At 35.3% G+C, this 18,257-nt stretch overlaps 3 protein-coding genes across 4 annotated transcripts; all 3 read right to left on the bottom strand.

Moving 5' to 3' along the window:
* Positions 1-5,334: 5,334 nt before the first annotated feature.
* On the bottom strand, positions 5,335-5,862 carry LOC130956584 (uncharacterized). Its single transcript, XM_057883627.1, has one exon. The coding sequence runs from the start codon at positions 5,860-5,862 to the stop codon at positions 5,335-5,337; it is 528 nt and encodes a 175-aa protein (XP_057739610.1).
* A 2,600-nt stretch (positions 5,863-8,462) lies between these two features.
* On the bottom strand, positions 8,463-12,479 carry LOC130956080 (uncharacterized). The gene is made up of 2 exons (XM_057883108.1): positions 12,046-12,479; positions 8,463-8,758 (listed from the first exon to the last, which is right to left on the bottom strand). Exons 1-2 carry the CDS (start codon positions 12,364-12,366, stop codon positions 8,588-8,590), a joined length of 492 nt encoding a protein of 163 aa, XP_057739091.1. The 5' UTR covers positions 12,367-12,479; the 3' UTR covers positions 8,463-8,587.
* A 3,008-nt stretch (positions 12,480-15,487) lies between these two features.
* LOC130956571 (uncharacterized) lies at positions 15,488-17,468 on the bottom strand. Of its 2 annotated transcripts, XM_057883617.1 has the most exons (2): positions 16,360-17,468; positions 15,488-16,191 (listed from the first exon to the last, which is right to left on the bottom strand). In XM_057883617.1, exons 1-2 carry the CDS (start codon positions 17,393-17,395, stop codon positions 16,181-16,183), a joined length of 1,047 nt encoding a protein of 348 aa, XP_057739600.1. In that variant the 5' UTR covers positions 17,396-17,468; the 3' UTR covers positions 15,488-16,180. The 2 variants fall into 2 exon arrangements, with proteins under 2 accessions (XP_057739600.1, XP_057739599.1); XM_057883616.1 differs by lacking the exon at positions 15,488-16,191 and having other exon boundaries at positions 16,270-17,467.
* Between the last annotated feature and the right edge of the window lie 789 nt (positions 17,469-18,257).

The raw sequence follows: 18,257 nt of genomic DNA, 5'->3' as shown, positions 1-18,257 counted from the left end.
CTTTGTGACAATGAATATATTTTGAAGCATTTAAGAGGAGGAGCATGAAGACAAATTATAGAAAGTACAAAGCATGTTCAACTTTTTGTTACAGTATAAATAGAAGCCCTGTTTTTAACCATAGGGGATACAAATACATCTCCTTTAACCGTGACCAAATAAGGGAACTACTTATTTTGGCGGGTTTCCAATCCTCATTCCCCACAAAAAAACACAAACTGAAAGTGGTGTGTGTCATGTCAATTGTCATGCACATGGCTTTTCTGCTTCTCGATGTGAGATTAGTTAACAATTCTACTTTGAGTCCACTTAATTGGAAATAAAAAAGAGAATACTAAGAAGGAACCTGCTCTCTGCAATCTGCATCATCAACAACTTCGAGGCTTATCTCATTCTCATCTTATCTTTATTCTCATTTACAAATTACAAACTTACTTCATTAGCATTATTATATTCTGTAACTATTTACATTGATATGGATATTTACTTAGTTACTTAATAATTGGAAGAGAGCATGAAAAGGGTCACCGACTCTCATGAATTTTGATTGATATTGAAAAGAAAAAGTAGTACCCTAAAGTACGTGGAAGCCCGGCTCCCCCTTCTAATGTTAGAACTTGGAAATAACTTTATGTTCTTAATCCCATGTTTGAATTTATATATGGAATCACATGTGGAACAAGTTTGCCGTATAACTAATAAACTAATATCACGAGCCTGCAAAAACCAAAACCACACCCAAACAAACGTGCATATCTGTCTACTTAATCAGCTCGTAATCATTGCTACTTATCTAACTTCCCTAAACAAAACTAAACTCTACTTTCAGCATGAATACAAGAACTCAATCGAATCGGTCGATTTGACCTGGTTAATCGAGAATCGGCCACTAGGTCAGTTCAATTTAGGATAAGGAAAAGAAAAAAGAAAAAACATTTTGTAAATGAATGGTTCAAAAATAAAAAATGATATAATAAAACTATACATCAATTGAATCAAACCACCTTTTTAGTGTTTAATTCTATGAAACATGGCCGGATCTGTGTGTGCAATATATTTTAAATATGACACTTATTTATACTTGTCTAATATGTTTGTGTTTTTTATCTAATTATGTTTTAATAAAAAATAAAAAAAATTTCTAAACATATTTAGACACATCTAAATACTATCATGTGTCAGCATGTTCAGTTTTATTCTTGAAATGAGTTTATAAATAATATATATTATTAATTATTAAAACAAAAATATTTTAAATAGTTTATATAATTAAAAAATATGAAAAAAATTTAAAAATTATTTTATATTTTAATATTAATAAAATATTAAAATATTATTAAAATTTATCTAAAAAATATTTTATATATATGTTGTGTCTCTGTGTCTTATAAGAATTTTAAATTTATATGTTCACGTGTCATGTTATGTGTCATATTGTGTTCCGTATCCGTAAATTATAGTATTAACTTTTTAAATCTTAAAATAATAAAACACAAAGCATATTTTTTTTAAAAAATATTTTTTATACATAAATATATTATTTATTATATCCTATTCCATCTCCATTGAAGTTTTTTTTGGCCTTTGGCCCAATGCCAAACCAAACAAAAGATCGGGTCGGGAAGAAGCCAACACAACCCTACGCTACTGGTGTAGCACCCGCTCTCCTTGTTCGTCTCTCTCGTTTTTCAACACTCGGTGTTCATCAACGACACAGCTATTACCGTCGTCTGTTCGCCGACGATTCCGGAGGCTGTGCTGGCAGTATATCTCGCCGTCCCGCTGCGTAAGATCTTCAGTTCTGTCGCGGCGTAGTCCTTCTCGTTCAATGCAACCGCCGATTTCCACCGTCGCCGTCTGATGCTTTTGTTCGCCAGTGAAGCCCTTTTTCGTCGCATGCCTGCCATGATTCGTCGTCGCCAAGGAAATCCCAGTTGGTTTCTCTGTCTTGTTGAATTTTTCCTTCCCTTGTTGACTGTCTTGTCCAGGTATGATAGCGTTATTCAGGAAGACGTTTCTCCTTTCCGGCAAAGTCGCATCAGTACCTTTGCTAATTGAGAGAGGGTTTAGAGTTCCGGAATTTGGAATCAGGTCTATCCGCCACATTAAATCCTCAAAATTCAAATGTTCTTGCCTCTGAATTCTGGAATGCAATGTGTTTTGAGTCTTGCCCATTGAATGGCTTCGATTGGAGCATCCGTTCTGGTTCAAAGCTTCTCTCGTCAATTGTTATGCTATTTCTCGTGGGGGCTTCCGTCTCTAGTTTTCCTCTAATTGGCCTGCCAGGAAACATTTCGCCACTCCATTAGTGACTTTGTTTCCCTCTCTAGGGACCCATGTAAAGCCACAATTGGACAAACTCTCATCTAGAAGCAAAATATCTCGAAGAATTGATTCCACCTTTCCTATATAAGTCTTTGATTTCACTGCTTGCACAAGAGGTAAATTGTCCGATTCTATTAAAATTTGCTCCATATTAAGATTTATAGCTAGAATTAGTGCCCTTCTCATTGCTTATGCTTCTGCTGCCAGGCTGGAATAAGCTCTAATTCTCATTGATTCTCCTGCTAACAATCTCCCGGAATTGTCTCGAATCACAACTGCAATTGCTCCCTCTGCCGTCGATCTACTATACACAGCGTCTACATTAGCCTTCAGCTAGTCCCCCGATGGAGGTCTCCAAGTAATGCTCCTTCTGCTCATACTTCTGTTCTGGTTTTGCCTGAGCTGCTCCTTTTTTTTCCTTGCTTCCCTGATTTTTTATTCTAGGATTTTAGCTTTGATGATGATAGCATTGGGGTTGGGGTTAGTATTTTGGAATATAGCCTGGTTTCTCATTTTTCAAATCTCCAAACTTAGCATTGCAATTCTTCAAATCAGATTCTCTGCCTCTTCCTTTCCTTGTCCTCTAATTTTCCTGCACATTTCAATCAGCCATTCTACAAAAGATTTGACTGTCTCTGGTGTTGGTAGACATTGACTCTGTGCTCCAAACCACGTTGCTCTAGTCCACGAGCATAGAAGAATTGCATGCTCCGTTGTCTCTATTCCTTCCCTGCAAATTTGACAGATAGGGGTATTGGTTATTTTTTTTTAAATAAGTTGTTATATACTGGTATTATGTCATGTGCTGCTTTCCATAAAAACATTCGTATCTTCGATGGAACATTCATTCCCCATATCTCTTTCCAAAGATCCCTCATATATGTGCTTGTTGAAGGTCCCGCTCCTTCGCTGACCTGTTTTTCCTTCTTTGCCACATGATATCCTGTCTTAACTGTGTAACCCCCATCCCATTTGAAAGGCCATATTAGTCTGTCTTCGCTCCTCAGTAGACTTATGGGTGTTTGCAGAATTTTGTTGCTTATGTTCTTCGTTAATAATTCTGTTATTCTTTGTTGTTTTCATCCTTCTCCCTCGATGATGAGCTCGTTTACTCTATCCACTAAGTGATTTCTGTTCAAAAGGATTTCACCCACGCCCATAACCCAGTTGTCTTCCCATATCTTTACTTTTGAGCCCTTTCCAATACTCCATCTCCCATTCCTTCTCAAGAAGTCCCTACCTTGGATAAGACTTTTCCATGTCCATGATCCTCTACTACTGATGCCAGCTTCCCAAAAATCACTATCCTCAAAATATATTGCATTTAGGGTTTTTACTCATATTGCATTTGGATGTTCAATCACTCTCCATACTTGCTTGGCTAGATAGGCTAAATTCTAACACTATAAGTCTCTATAACCTAACCCGCCATCCCACTTGCTTTTGCAAATCTTGCTCCAACTTTTCCAGTATATCCCCTTCTCTCTTTCCGAATTTGCCCACCAAAATCTTGCAACTTTTGATCCTATTCTTTGGCAAAAGTTTTTGGGCAGCAAGACAATGCTCATAGCGTAACTGGGTATGGCTTGAATTACTGCTTTAATCAAAGTCTCCTTCCCTGCCTGGTTGAGTAGTCGCTCTTTCCATCCTTCAATTTTGTTGTCTATCCCTTCTTCTAGCCATGCCAACGCTTTGTTCTTCGATCTTCCCCAATGTGACGGTAACCCAAGGTATTTCCCACGATTTTCCCAGGTTTGCATGCCCATAATCTCTTCTATATTGACCCTTGTCTGAATCGATACCTGCTGTCCAAACACTATGCCCAATTTCTCTAAATTTATCTTTTGTCCCGATACATCCGTGTATCTGTTCATAATTAAGATGCTTTGATAAAGTTCCTCTTCGTTGGCTTCCGCAAAAAGAATGCAATCGTCAGCAAACATAAGGTGGGTGATAACTGGTTCTGTTGGAGCAAGCTTAACGCCTGAAATACGTCCTTTCCTTTGTGCTTCTTCCATAAGTGCTGTGAAGACCTCTGCTGCCATAATAAAAAGGTATGGTGATAAAGGATCACCTTGCCTCAGACCTCTTTGAGGTTTTATCCTCTTAGACAGCTTACCATTTATTTTAATTTTATAACTTGCGCTTTTGACACAGTCCATTACTAATTGTATCCAGCTCTGCTCAAAACCAAAAGAACGTAAAACATATTTCAAAAAGTTCCACTCTAACCTATCATAAGCTTTGTTCATGTCCAAATTTACAGCTAAGTTTTGGGAGCCAAACTTGCCTTTTTTGTTTAAATTGTGGAAGGCCTCCTGAATAATAACAATATTATTTTGTATGAGTTTTTCCCCCACAAAAGCGCTTTGGATAGGGGAGATTAATTTATCAAGAAACTTTTTTAACCTGAAGACAATGATCTTCGTCACGATCTTGTAAATGTAATTACAGCAGCTGATAGGTATTAATTGGCTAAGGCATTCTGGTTGTTTAACTTTGGGAATCAGGACCATTGTAGTCTCTCCCATGTCCTCTGGCATTCTCCTACTAGCCAAAATATCCTTAATAACATGACAAACCTCTCTACTGATAATATCCCAGTGATTTTGAAAGAATAAACCGTTAAGACCTTCTGGACTAGGCGCTTTCAGGCTTCCCATACTGAAGGTTGCATCCCTTATTTCCTTATCTGACACTTCCTTTAGAAGCTCCTTGTTCATTTCAACTGTGACCTTTTTCGGGATAATCCGGGTGCATTCCTCTACTTTGCTCCTTGTGGTTGTGGCAAAAAGATCAGTGAAGTGTCTCTCCACTAATTCCATGATGTCCTTGCTCCCTGTAATCTAATTTTTCTCTGCTTCCTTCAATCTTTCGATCTTATTCAAGTTTCTTCTTTGAATTGTTGTTGCATGGAAGAAGGAGGTATTTTTGTCTCTAAACTTTATCCATTTTAATTTTGTTCTCTGGCCCTAGTACTTTTCTTTTTTCTTCTATAGTTGTGATATCTCAACCTTCAGATCCTTGATCCTTTCCTACTGCTGTTCTGAAAGTCCTGATTCTATAGTTTTGTGATTTCTTCCTTAAGTTGGTTGATTTCTTGTCAGCTCTGGTGAAAGTTCTTTTGCTCCATTGCTCCAATTCCTTCTTGTAACTCTTGAATTTTTCTTGTAGTTTTTCCCATTTATTCCTTTTATTTTCATTCTTTTCCCATCCTTGCTTGATGATCTTCTCACAATCTTCGTAATCTTCCCAATATGCTTCATACTTGAAGTGTCGTTCGAATTTTTCTTTTGGTTCCAGCTTTAAAACTAGAGGACAATGATCAGATCCTATCACTGGGAGGGATGTGAGGGTTGCATTCTGATATAATCTCCTCCACTCCCAGTTGACAAGGACCCTGTCTAGCCTTTCTCTTGTAACAAAGCCATTTCTAGGATTGCTAAACCATGTGAATTTTTCTCCCTTAAGATTGATGTCCATCAATCTGTTGCTGTTCACAAAATTCCTAAATTCTTCCACCTGCTCTCTTGGCATTTAGGTGTAAGCCCAATTTTTCTTCCTGAATCAAAATATCATTAAAATCCCCAATGAACAACTGTGGTTCATTTTGATTTTGATTTTGAGTTACTAAATCCCTCTATTACTTTCTTCTCTGCCTAAAGTTGGGGTCTTCATACACAAACATCAATCCCATTTATTTCCTTTCCTATCTGTAATATAAGTTTTAATAACATTATGATACCAAGAGTAAATATCAAGATTCATATTTCAATTCCATAAAAGACTTAGACCTCCGGACAAGCTCCGGGATTCTACACAAAAGGATTTATCAAAACAGAGCTCTCTCTTTAACTTTCTAATTTTGCATTCCTTAGCTCTTGTTTCCATAGGGAAAATAATGGCCGGCTTGATCTTTTTGCAAAGATCTTTTAATTCGAAAACTGTCATGGTTGCCGCCACTCCCCGACAGTTTCAACTTACTATACTTATGGCTGGGGTTGGGACATGTATAGGCCCGCCTCCTCAGCCTCTGTACTATTGAGAACAGTTTGCATTTCCCCGACAACTATGTCTCTCTCTGTTACATCATCATTCCTGGTCTTTTTGGTCTTGGTGCTGTCTTGAAACAATTCTTCTTCTTCTTCTTCCCCTGCAGCTTTAATCATCAGGAGTTGCTTCAATTTCAACCAAAACATAAACAGTTACATTAAATACCATACAATCTTAACCTTCTGTCACCTCCACCTCACAAACCCAACACCTTTGATCACACTTTCACTTCTCTCTTCAAACTAGTTTACCACGCTAGCCAATTAACCAACAACCACATACATCCACGAGTAGCACTGCACCAAAAGAAGATACACAATATGTCACAAAATATGCCAAACTTTGGAAGGGAGTCGATAGAAGGAAAAACAATCACTATCAAGCCAAACAGCCAAAAGAAACATAAAGTAGACATCATCAATTTAGAAGGACAAATCATATCAAGCAAATAAATCCCATTCAGAAGCAGCAAAAATGCCATTATGGAAATCTGGAAAAATCCAGAAGGAGTTTTCATCTCTGAAGTGGGACGTAACAAAGTTCTAATAAGCTTCAAAGATATGTGGAGAGGTCTGCAGACATTGAAAGGGGGGCCATCGAGTATAGAAGGTCATCTCTTAAATCCCTACCTATGGTCACATCATAAATCAATATCGAAGGTCAGCTACCAATATATGGAGTTTTGTGTTCAGATACATGGGCTACCCTTGGAGAACATGAACAGTGAAACATGCAGAATCATTGGAGACATGATGGGGATTGTTATTGATGTGGAAGATCCGATGAGGAACCATGTACTCGTGAGAACTTTTCTAAGGGTAAGGGTAGCCGTGGATATTCTCAAGCCTTTATCCACATGCTTCTATAGGTAAGGAAAAACCTCCCCAGTATTTGGGTTCATTTTAAATATGAGCGCCTTCAAGATTGTTACTGCATGAACTGTGGGGTTGTAGGGCACAACAAAAAAGAATGCAATAAAGAGATGGTCATGGTGGCGTAGAATCCAGACGTAGCTAGATATACCCATGGGCTAGGGGTAGACCAAGCCAAATCTCTGAATAGGGAAGAGGGAAGAAGATGGAAGCAGAGTAAATCACAAGAAGGGGATGAAGAGACGGAGGCGCGTGACATCCATGACAACTATGAGAGAGTGGAGGAATTACAGGAGTCTGCAGCCAGCGGAGTAGGTAGAAGTCTAGAAGAGGAAAGGAAGAAAAAAGAAAAGAAAGTAGCATCAGAAAATCAGGAGCAATTAGGGCAAATGGATCTCAGAGCTGCAGAGCAGGTAGGAGAAATTCCTCTTAATCAGTTGAGGATGGCAGAAAATCAAGGGAATTATAATCGAAGAGTCGAGAAGATACTAGAGAAAATTATGACAGACTTAAAGGAGATCAGGGCCAGAAGAGGAAGGAATACTAATGGGGCAAGCCCAATAAAAGAAGGAATAGAAGCTAGTTATTGGATCGGAAAACAACAGGGAGAACAGAAAAGCATTAACCAAGAAGGAAGAAGCCTAAATAATTTGGACCATACAAGTCTAATGGAAGTGGACCAACAAAGCACAAAAAAGAACAAGAAAGAAGAAGGATATAGAAAGCAGCATAACAATATGAAGAATGATTTGGGCCCAATGACAATAAGGGAGATTCTAAAGGCCAATTTTAGTGCAAAAAACACAACAAATGTAACAGGAGAAACGGAATCTTTATGGAAGGTTTAGTTCTACCTATTCAATGATTGGTTTGGTTTTGATAACCTTAAGATGTTTTTGCTTTTAAGCTATGTGACAAGGGTTGTTCCAAATAATACAGGGCTTGGGGCTCAACACCCAATCGGCTTCCTTGACATGTATATTATTTTAAGGCCCATTAAATAACTGAAGAGTCTATTCGGTCCATTGTATCCCAAATATGGGAGCCCAAAGAAGAAAGCAAAAGGCATTGTTTTGTTGAGATTGTTTTGCAAATCATTGAGAGCAACTTTATGCCGCATTTCGTGTTCACGTGTTACCATCATTTTAATACTTTTGAGTTTCAGCGTGCGTTTTAACACTCGATGGTAATGTTTATGTCTTAGCAATCTCATCAAGTGCAATTTTAATACTTTCCATTCATTCTTCATGGAACCACATTTTTCCCTTCAAATGTAACACCTATTTACATTGCTACTAATTATGGAGATAAAAATGGTTTGGTGTAACAACACTCTATCAACAACTTTCTCTCCTCATACTTGCCTCAGTGTTGGAACTGGAACAATGTTGATGAGACGGCCATAAAATCCGCTCCGGTCGACATGGCGCCGGCGCCGGATGAGCTATAAACCTAGGAATCTCGTCCCCCGGCATCATAACTGAAACCCAACTAGCATATAAACTCATCTGCAAATGCATTAAGTAAGAAAATTTATGACACTAAATACAAATCTTAAATGTCTCTAATTCATATGGTCACAAAAAAGGTAGAAACTCGGGTGCAGTCGACTTCACATGAAGTTGATAGTTAGAAACCGTTAAATGATTTGATTGATTTGACTAAATTTTCATCTAGCAACTCTCAGTTATCAACTTCACGTGAAGTCGAGTGCACATGAGTTTTTACTCACAAAAAATTGCAAATTAAAGCAAAAGTTGCCATATCATTATTGCTTAATTTTCAACGGAATAATCAAAATTCATAAAATTTACAAATTAAGAAACATAATCCAGTGAATTGTCGGCAAGGAGAGGTACAAAGCAATTAATTTTCCATTACCGAATATAGACTCACCATGATTTCAACATTGTCAGACACAACAATAACACATGTACGGATTTAAAGATGCAAGCAACCACTTGCGACAACAACCAAATTAAATTATTAATTACAATTAGCTAGAGTGAGCAACAACCTATAAACATATAAATAATTTTTCCTAAAGATATAAATGAAGCACTAATCAATCTTCTAAAATAATAATCATCATTAACAAACCAAGGCCCAGAGGGTAGTGATACATCCCATCAATCATAAAAAAAAGTGGGTAAAATTAAAAAAATAATATAAGATTCTTAGGTTACGTAGAATCTTATCCGAGTGGACATCACTTCTGGACGAAATTATAAAAAAAAATGGAAACTAAAAAAGACATTCAACAAACACAACAAAATGACAATGTTCCTGCTACATTTTTCTATTCATCTTTTCTTTCAATTTATGGACAGATGTGTTAGATAAGGCGCAAACATCATCCAACATCGTATCATATATTTGACTTTTGACATCAATATATGACTCATGACATTAAATATGCTCACCAAGAAATAACCATGCCGGTGACACATGGATCAAATAAAAAGCATAATATAATTAAAAAAATGATAAATCGATTCCTGAATTTTTTTATCTATAGACATTTAAATTTTCGAGAATTTAAAAATACATTTAAATCTCTTATCTCTTTACAATTTATACACATCAATTCCTGAGTCTAATTTTAAAAACTCTTACGTGTGTACTCGTATCAACCAGATCAATACAATGGGAGTCACGTTTGATTTTTCCGTTGGGTCTGACAGACCCAGATGAACATGAGGAATCAATATATCCAGATTTTGAAAAGGTTAAAAACTTAAATATATTTTCAAATCTTCGAACACTTAAATGTCCACGGATCAAAAGGTCAAAAACTTATTTGTCCTTTATTCTGTAATTAAATACTAGTTGCCTTTTAGAAATAAATAAATAAAAGAATGCTTAATTATGTATATTACATGTTAAGATCACCTTTAATAATTGTGTAGTTATCATGCAAAAACTTTGTTTTACGTCATAGACACTACAACACTGAAACCACTATATAGAGGAGTGAGTGAGAGATCACATGGTATTGCAATTTAGTTATTCCCAAATCACAATTATATATTGCATTATTGCTACCCTTAATCCAATTTCCCAATGGGTTGTGACATTAATGATAACCCCCAAAAGAAACATTATTAACTTGTAACTTTAATTAAAGTGAAATTAAAATTTTAATTTCCTCACATGGTCTCATTGCCTAAGCCCCTTAGTGGCATCATTAAAAAGAAGAATCAGTGTCAGAAGCCTAAGTGCTGAAGCATGTTCTCTACTAATACCTTATCCTTTGTTGATGATCTGAGTTCAAAACTAACAAAAGAAAAAGAACAAAGTTATTAAACTATTTATATTATTATTATTATTTGTTTTGTTAGTGAGGTTTTGCTTTCAAAGGGTGATTGGCCAATAGTAGAAGAGAAACATTAATTTTGTTAAAGTTGAGAGAAACAACTCTAAACACAAGGTCCCATCAGGGGGCTGTGCCCTCTTCCCTCCTGAGAACATAGGGTTTGATGAAATATATACACATAGGTGGGCCTACTGTGTTCCTCCAAAGAAGTGGCACAAGGTGGACTACACAATTCTTGCATCACACTTACTTATCATAAGATTTACTATATTGATTATTATTTAAAAAAGAAATGGGAACTAGTAGCTAGAAGGATTGAAAATTAGTAATTTTATTTGAGACTCTTAAATTTGATCAACTTAATAAATATGTTGTTTTTTTGTGCTATATGCAATTTTGAAAAATTATAAGAAAATGAAGCTACCTTTTTACTAGTAGTTACAATAACTTTGGTTTAGTAATGAGTGTTGAGTTTAGTGACTATTAATTAATCAAACACGGGCCATGCATTGGTATCATTAAAATTTGGAATTGATGGAGCAGATTAGCATCAAAGACAATGTGGGTCTCAATTCCAACACAAATATGAAGAAAGACTCGTGGCTAGGGAAGGAGAGGGACCTATGAATGATTCAGCAGAACACTTCTTTGGAGGACCATGTCCATATATATAAATATCAGTAAACTGTAGACAAAACAGTTCACTCATAATTAAGGGGTATTTGATAGAACGTGTAGATAGATCCATTAAGAATTAAATGAAACAATTTGGTGGGTTATCATCTTATCATACACCTTTTATGTATATCTTCAGATTTTTTGTATTATATATTATACCCAGTAAAACAAAATTATAGCTTCTGAGAAGCTAAATTCAAAGTTATTACCTTTTTTTTTCCTATTGAAAAAAAATTGGGGGTTAATCACAATGATGAATAAGTACACTTCACATAAGTCAATAAATGCATACTAATAAGCAACAATCTTTTTAGTGTTAAGCTAATAAGAAGAATTTCTGGAACAAAGAACATTATGTTTGAGGGAATGAGAAAGAAAAGAAACACAAAATTTCCTCAAAAAGTGATTATTTGGGATTTTGGGATGTTGAACAGTGAGGGAGATGATGAATGCACACAGTACACAAACTTTCTGAATTGGAAAAGGGTGAGAAATTCATTAGAAGAAAGGAAAAACAGAACCCAAAAAAAAAGGTAATTTTTACCAACAAGTAGTGCCCAAGATCCAATATTCCAAATTCCAAACAGTGAGGGGATGCAGAAACAGAAACAGAAAGCAAGAAACAATTTTGGGAAATTATGTTATTAGATGGGAAAAAAAAAGTGTTTAACATAAAAAGAAAAGAAAACTTGGTCAACATAAGCTTTTTGTTTTGTCAGATAAATAATGATAAGTTAAGCAGAAGCAGCAAGAGTGAAAGAAATGCATTAACAAGTTGAAGGAAAGCTAATAAAGACTTACTTTTGGTGATGGATGAGTGAGTTTGGAGTTGAATCCAAGGTGAGGGCGGTTGTGGGAGGGGGTGGCGGTGGAAGAGGAGGAGGAGGAAGGAGAAGAAGAGGAGGAGGGTCTGAGGAACCTCTCAAAGATGGCCATGAGCAAGAACATGGAGATGAGAATGGCAGTGGCAACAAAACCAAATGAAACTGCATTAACAGAGCTGTCAAAGTTGGACCAATGTTGAGGAAGATCTTCATCCACCATCTTGTGCACCTTCACTGCTACTGGTGCCCCAATGGGTCCCCATCCTTCACCACCATTTTTGCTATACCCTCTCACCATTCTTAGAAGCAAGAGAGAGAGAGAGAGAGAGAGAGAGAGAGAGAGAGAGAGGTGTTAAAGCCTTGGAATTTGGATATAAGGCTTGTCATTTCTATTTCCTTTGCCTTATATCAATGTCTAATGAAATATAATTACATGAACACTAGAATATAAAATTGGAAAAATAAGATAAGATATGAAATTGTTGTAAAATGAAATTGAAAACCAAATATTGATGATGGATTATTGTTGTTAATGGTAAAAGACAAAAACAGTGATTTTTGAGCTTCGAGTCATTGACGTTTTGCATGTGTATCTGTTGACAATTTACATTAAAAAAAAATCTCTTCCTAAAAACAAGTGATGGACAAAATCCAGTTTTACCCAAATTTGAGTCTTCATGCATTTTGTCGGATGCACACACATTCTTCCTACTTACTCCTACTTAGCATGGAATCAGAACCCTGATTTTGTAATTTTAACTCATTTGGGTTAAATTCAGATATAAAAAACATTCAATATTTTCACACTTTTCCAACACACATATACTTTAAAGGAAAAGTATATGAAACAAATAATAATCAGCTAAGAATGGAACAACATAATTAATTATAATTAATTTTATTAATTTATAATTTAATTTGTTTGTTAAATTATTGTTGACCACGTTCAAAATATAAAGAAAGATACGCTAGTGTTAGGAGAGAATCACGGAACAGATGCTTTGATCATTCATTAGTTTGTTCCATATAATTAATTATGTTTTATTAAGCGTAACACATGAAACATAGAAATCATATCAAAAACCATCCAATTTACAAGAAAAAGAAACATCCATGTGCATATCAGTAGTAACATCCAGTTAAAGTCACCGGTGCCTCTGGTTTATCAGTTGGCTGATTCTTGGTTCCTAGCATTGTTTTACTTTAAATAACTTGGAATATCATGTTCCCTAAATTTTCACCCTATTAGCATAAATGCATAATGTGATGTTCCCTAAGCAATTGCTTTTTATAGTGATTTTGACGTTTTTTTTCTTTTGTTTATTAGTAGCATAACAAACTTTTATTCATGTCTATTCCCTTTATGATTGACTGAAATTTGCATGCAAGAGATGCCCTCAAAATGCATCTATTCAAGTTTTCAATTATTCAAACTTTGTGTCTAATCAGGGTTATTACGTTGGACAAACTTTGATAGAACTTTTTGGCTAATTTCTCAATCGTATCCAACACATAATCTTATATATCTTTGGGCTTAATTAATCAATCCGGATAACATATAAAGTTGAATTTAATTACTAATCGTTTCATGTAAATAAATGGAGATTATGATTATAAGTAGTAATGGGTTTTGTCTTTTGATTATTACAATTTTTAATTACTTCCATTCTACTGAAGTCTATAAATATCGATCCCTCACTAGAGTTATTAAACATCCATTCAATCATCAGGCAAAGACAATAAATCGAATCGAATGTGTAACATCATCCAATAATGGAAAAAAAGATGAAGCTAATTTGCCTTAAGATTTAATTAATTTGGAAAAATGAAGAAGCAACAACTTTTTGTGAAGAAAGGGACATGTATGGCCTAGTTTGGGAAATCATTACGAATTACTTTGCAGGGTATCGTGGAACAGTACTACACTACCACATTTATCAAACAAATTGACCAGATTTCTTCAAAAAATAATTCTACTTTAAAACATTACAAAAGTAGGCAAATTTTTTTAATTACAGAGGTTTAAAATATGTTATGCTCAATTATAAAAAAATGATGTGTTTTTTATGAATATGATTTTTTTAAAAAAAGAATTGAAATTCACAAATCGAAAGCTCAGCTTTGTTTGTGTGGGCTGAAAATTTTTTTTAAGAGATAAGCAAATTGATGGATCAATTTTGTGAAAAAAGAAATTATAAACCATAAATCTGATCTTTAGATTTGTATTTTTTAAAAAAAAAAATTAAAATCCACAAAACTGTGCCTCATATTTGTGATCATCCATAAAAAAAAACACACACCAACTCTCCACATTATTTAAAAACACCACCACAATCTCAATAATAAAAATAAAAGTCTGTACAAAAGTATTATATGAAAAAGAGTATAGTGCTAGTTTTTTTTCGAATTTTTTATTTTTAATATTGGAGTAGTAATAGTATTTTTTTTAAATGTGGATTATTTATGTATTATTCTCAAATGTAGAGCCGTTTAATTAAAAAAGTAGAAATCAGATCGTCTGATTTATTAGAAATATAGAAATCGAATTTCGATTTCTAAAAGTACACAAAATCAGACCATCTGATTTATGTTTAAAAAAATTAAAAAATGTGAGGTACATAAATCGGACCTTTCAATTTGTGTACTTTTCACAATTTTAAAAAATACAAAAAATTATAATATTAAGATATATTACTATTTTTATTTCCATAACAAAAAAATACCCGTTTTTTTCCTTTCCCAACTTACCCTAAAAAAGAGTTATATAATAGTTTGGTGTTTTCTCTATAGTAATATTTTTTTTTGCGTGGTGATAGTTGTTTTAGGATCTTGTAGCTCATTATATATTCATTCAGTAATTATCAAAATTTAAATTTTTTTATGAATTAAGTTCAATGAAATTAAATAATAAAATTTTTATGTTAAATTAATTTAGTTGAACTTAGTTAATAAACAAATTTAAATATGTAATATTATTCATATTTCATAAAATTATTATTTGTTCTTTTTCATTACAATGCAAATATAAAAATTTTTTTCTATCTTTTATATATATATATATATATATATATATATATATATATATATATATATATATAGGTAAAAGCTTAACTGTAGTCAATTTTACGTGAGATTAATAATTAAGAGATATTAAATAATTTGATTGATTTAGCTAATTTTTTATCTAATAGTTCTCAATTATTAAATTTACGTAAAATTTACTGCATTTAAGTTTTTAATATATATATATATATATATATATATATATATATATAATTTATGAAACTTAAGTTATAATTAAAGTAAATAGTCAGCATAAAAGCATAGGATATTCCATGAGGGGTGAATATGAATCCAATTATAGTGAATCATGTGTTAGCGCCGTTAAGCTTACAGCTTCAGATATAAACAATGCAAACTAGTTTGGCCCAACAAGGGGAAGAAATATTAAAAAAAAATTAAAGAAAGAGAGAGAAAAATCGCATGCATGATGCACCATTCCTTCCCCCATCATCATGATTCGTATTTCAACCTCTAAGCCTCTTCCACGTGTCACAAATCCATAGCCTACCACGTATCTCAGTTTCACTAAAGGGAATAAAAGTACCAAGACGAAAAAAAAAGTAAAAAAAAGCCTCCCATATACGTGTGTCGGCCTTTTTAAGGCCCAAACCCAACATGTGGCCCTCGGGATTGTCTCACAAGATCAACGGCTCATATGAGTTTAAGTACAAAGAGGGTCAAAGTCAGAGGTTACTATAAAAATGAAATATCACGTAATCAAAATATCATTGGATAGTGACGTGAACTGTGTAGGGTTCACGCGTGGATGCCACGCCCGGCAGGTGCGAAGATCTTTGCTTAACCAAATTGTGGGGCCGGGGTCTGAGCCCATGGCTCACGTGAACCATGGGCCCACATTCTCTTCTTTTCACGTTGCTGATGGTCACACTAAAAAGGAATGGTGCGAAAAGCATTAGAATTGAGTGTTGGGCTTTTTATCTATTTTTTCGTGGTTTTATGTTCACAGGCCATGTGGGCTTGAGAAGTTTGTGGTTTAGCCTACAATAGAAAATGGATGGGGCCCAGGAAGGACTTGTTGTTGACCCACCTTAGGGCTTGTCTGATTTGATGGGATGAGATCATGAGAATCATGCATCAAGACCAAAAAAAAAAAAGAGAGAAGAGTATGAATGTTTATGTAAGCATCTACAATTGTAAAACTATAAATAACGATAATAATATTAGGAGAGTTGAACAACACAGCAATGGCTACAAAGCTCTCTCTCACCGTCGAATTCGACAGGCTGAAAGGTCCTCCAAGCATGTCCGGTGGCTGACGTGTCAAACACGTGGACAAGAGACAGTGTAGAGACAACGTGACGATCCAGCCTGTAACCTGCGAAGAAAAACAAGGAGGTCGCAATTGGTGCCATTGTTAGGTACAAACGTTTGCTATAGGTGTGTTCCAAAGAGGAAAGGCTTTGGTTGCTTGATCCATCAACTTCATACCAAAGCTTCCCATCATAGGCTTCAATCTGTCCCTTCCATGCATTCAAGCAATCTCCAGAGCTAAACAGAGTTCCATTCACTTCCACTATTTGATTCGCCGGCACGTCCAACTGCCACATCCCCGCCATCAGCTCCCACTTTTCCGTCGCCGTCTCATAAACCTCCGCCGAGCTCCGCTCTACTAAGCTAGGCATCGTCTTATCTGAGTCTTCCCTTCCAGCGAATCCTCCCACTATGTACACTTTTCCCTGCCACGTCACTCCCGTGCATTTGTACCTCAAAACACGCATATTGGGTAGAGCTCTCCACGTGTCGAACTCGGGGTCATACACCTCGGCAGACGAGATTCCTCTCGCACTTGCCAGCGTGGACTTCCCTCCTGCCACGTAGATCTTGTTGTCGCAAACCGTGCACGCGAAGTCATACCTTGCCACGTGTAGTGGCGCACATGGGAAGAATTGGTTGGTTTTCAGATTGTAACGGTAGACCGTTGGAACAACCTGGATTCCAACGTCAAGCAAATCAGCTGACTCATCAGTGACGTGGACCCTTTCTTTGTGACAAATTTGGCCACCAATTATGTAAATGGAGTCCCCTAAGGAGACCATAGAGAAGCCCTTCAACACTTGACCATCCATCAGGCCCGGAATTGGCCCAACATGGCTCCATGTGTTGGTGTGTGGGTAATACAACTCAATTGAATTTGGGAGAGTCACTTCTGAGCTAGCTTCCCTTGGACAAAACACAGCAGCCACAACATAATTCGAGAGATAATTCTCCGGCGACGGCAACGGCGGCGAAGGAAGGGATCCCATTCCAGTTTGGGTAGGTTAATGCAAAATCTAGAAAGATATATTTTTGTTTAAAAAGGGGTATTATTAAGATATCGTGAAATGTTACGGAGGAAACAAAGTTAGAGGTGGCATCATGTGGCGCTGAAATCAAAGGATTTTCTTGTGATAAATAGTATAGAAAATAAAAATAAATGTCCTATGTCCGGAGTTTCCAAAGTGTAACTAGCTAGGAAGTGATCAACAACATGTGATTAGTTTAATGTGTCTAGGTGGCGGGGATTCTGATGTTAGGACTTAGGACTAGGGATTAATTATGATGGCTTGTCATTTGTGTCTCCCATTTTGCCAGCACCACGGCCGTGAGAGGTGACATTGTCATCATTGGAAATTAAAGTGTTTGTGCAAATATTATATTCTTTCTAGCTACACTATGCCGTGTAATTTTTAGCAGTTAATCATGGTTTTGGTAATGTAAAATTAAATTTATGATTGATTAGCACATTAATATAGATGAATGTCAAAGGCATGGTATGGCATTGCTCTAATTAGAAGGTTGAAAATGTAGAACCTTAAATTTGATATGACTGCCTAGGTATGAGTATACTAATTAGAATTTTAATTTAACTCTTAGAAGTATTTTAACATTATAATTTTGAATGAGTTAATAACTCTATAAAATTTATTTAACTCTTGTTACCATTTTATGTTTCACATATTCAATATGCTTTTTCAATTTTATGTATCTCTACCTTGCATGAGTATATCAAATATCTTGTGCATGCATATGGAATCTTTCTAAAATTTTGGTGTCATAGGCTCTTTTTTTTTTTTTTTGAAGGAAACATTTTTCAATTATAAAAAAGCTAAAAGACACTTATAAATA

The sequence above is a fragment of the Arachis stenosperma genome, chromosome 10 (genome assembly GCF_014773155.1).
Source record: "Arachis stenosperma cultivar V10309 chromosome 10, arast.V10309.gnm1.PFL2, whole genome shotgun sequence".
In the NCBI taxonomy this organism is placed as follows: domain Eukaryota; kingdom Viridiplantae; phylum Streptophyta; class Magnoliopsida; order Fabales; family Fabaceae; genus Arachis; species Arachis stenosperma.
This window is presented reverse-complemented; position numbering and strand designations above follow the sequence as displayed.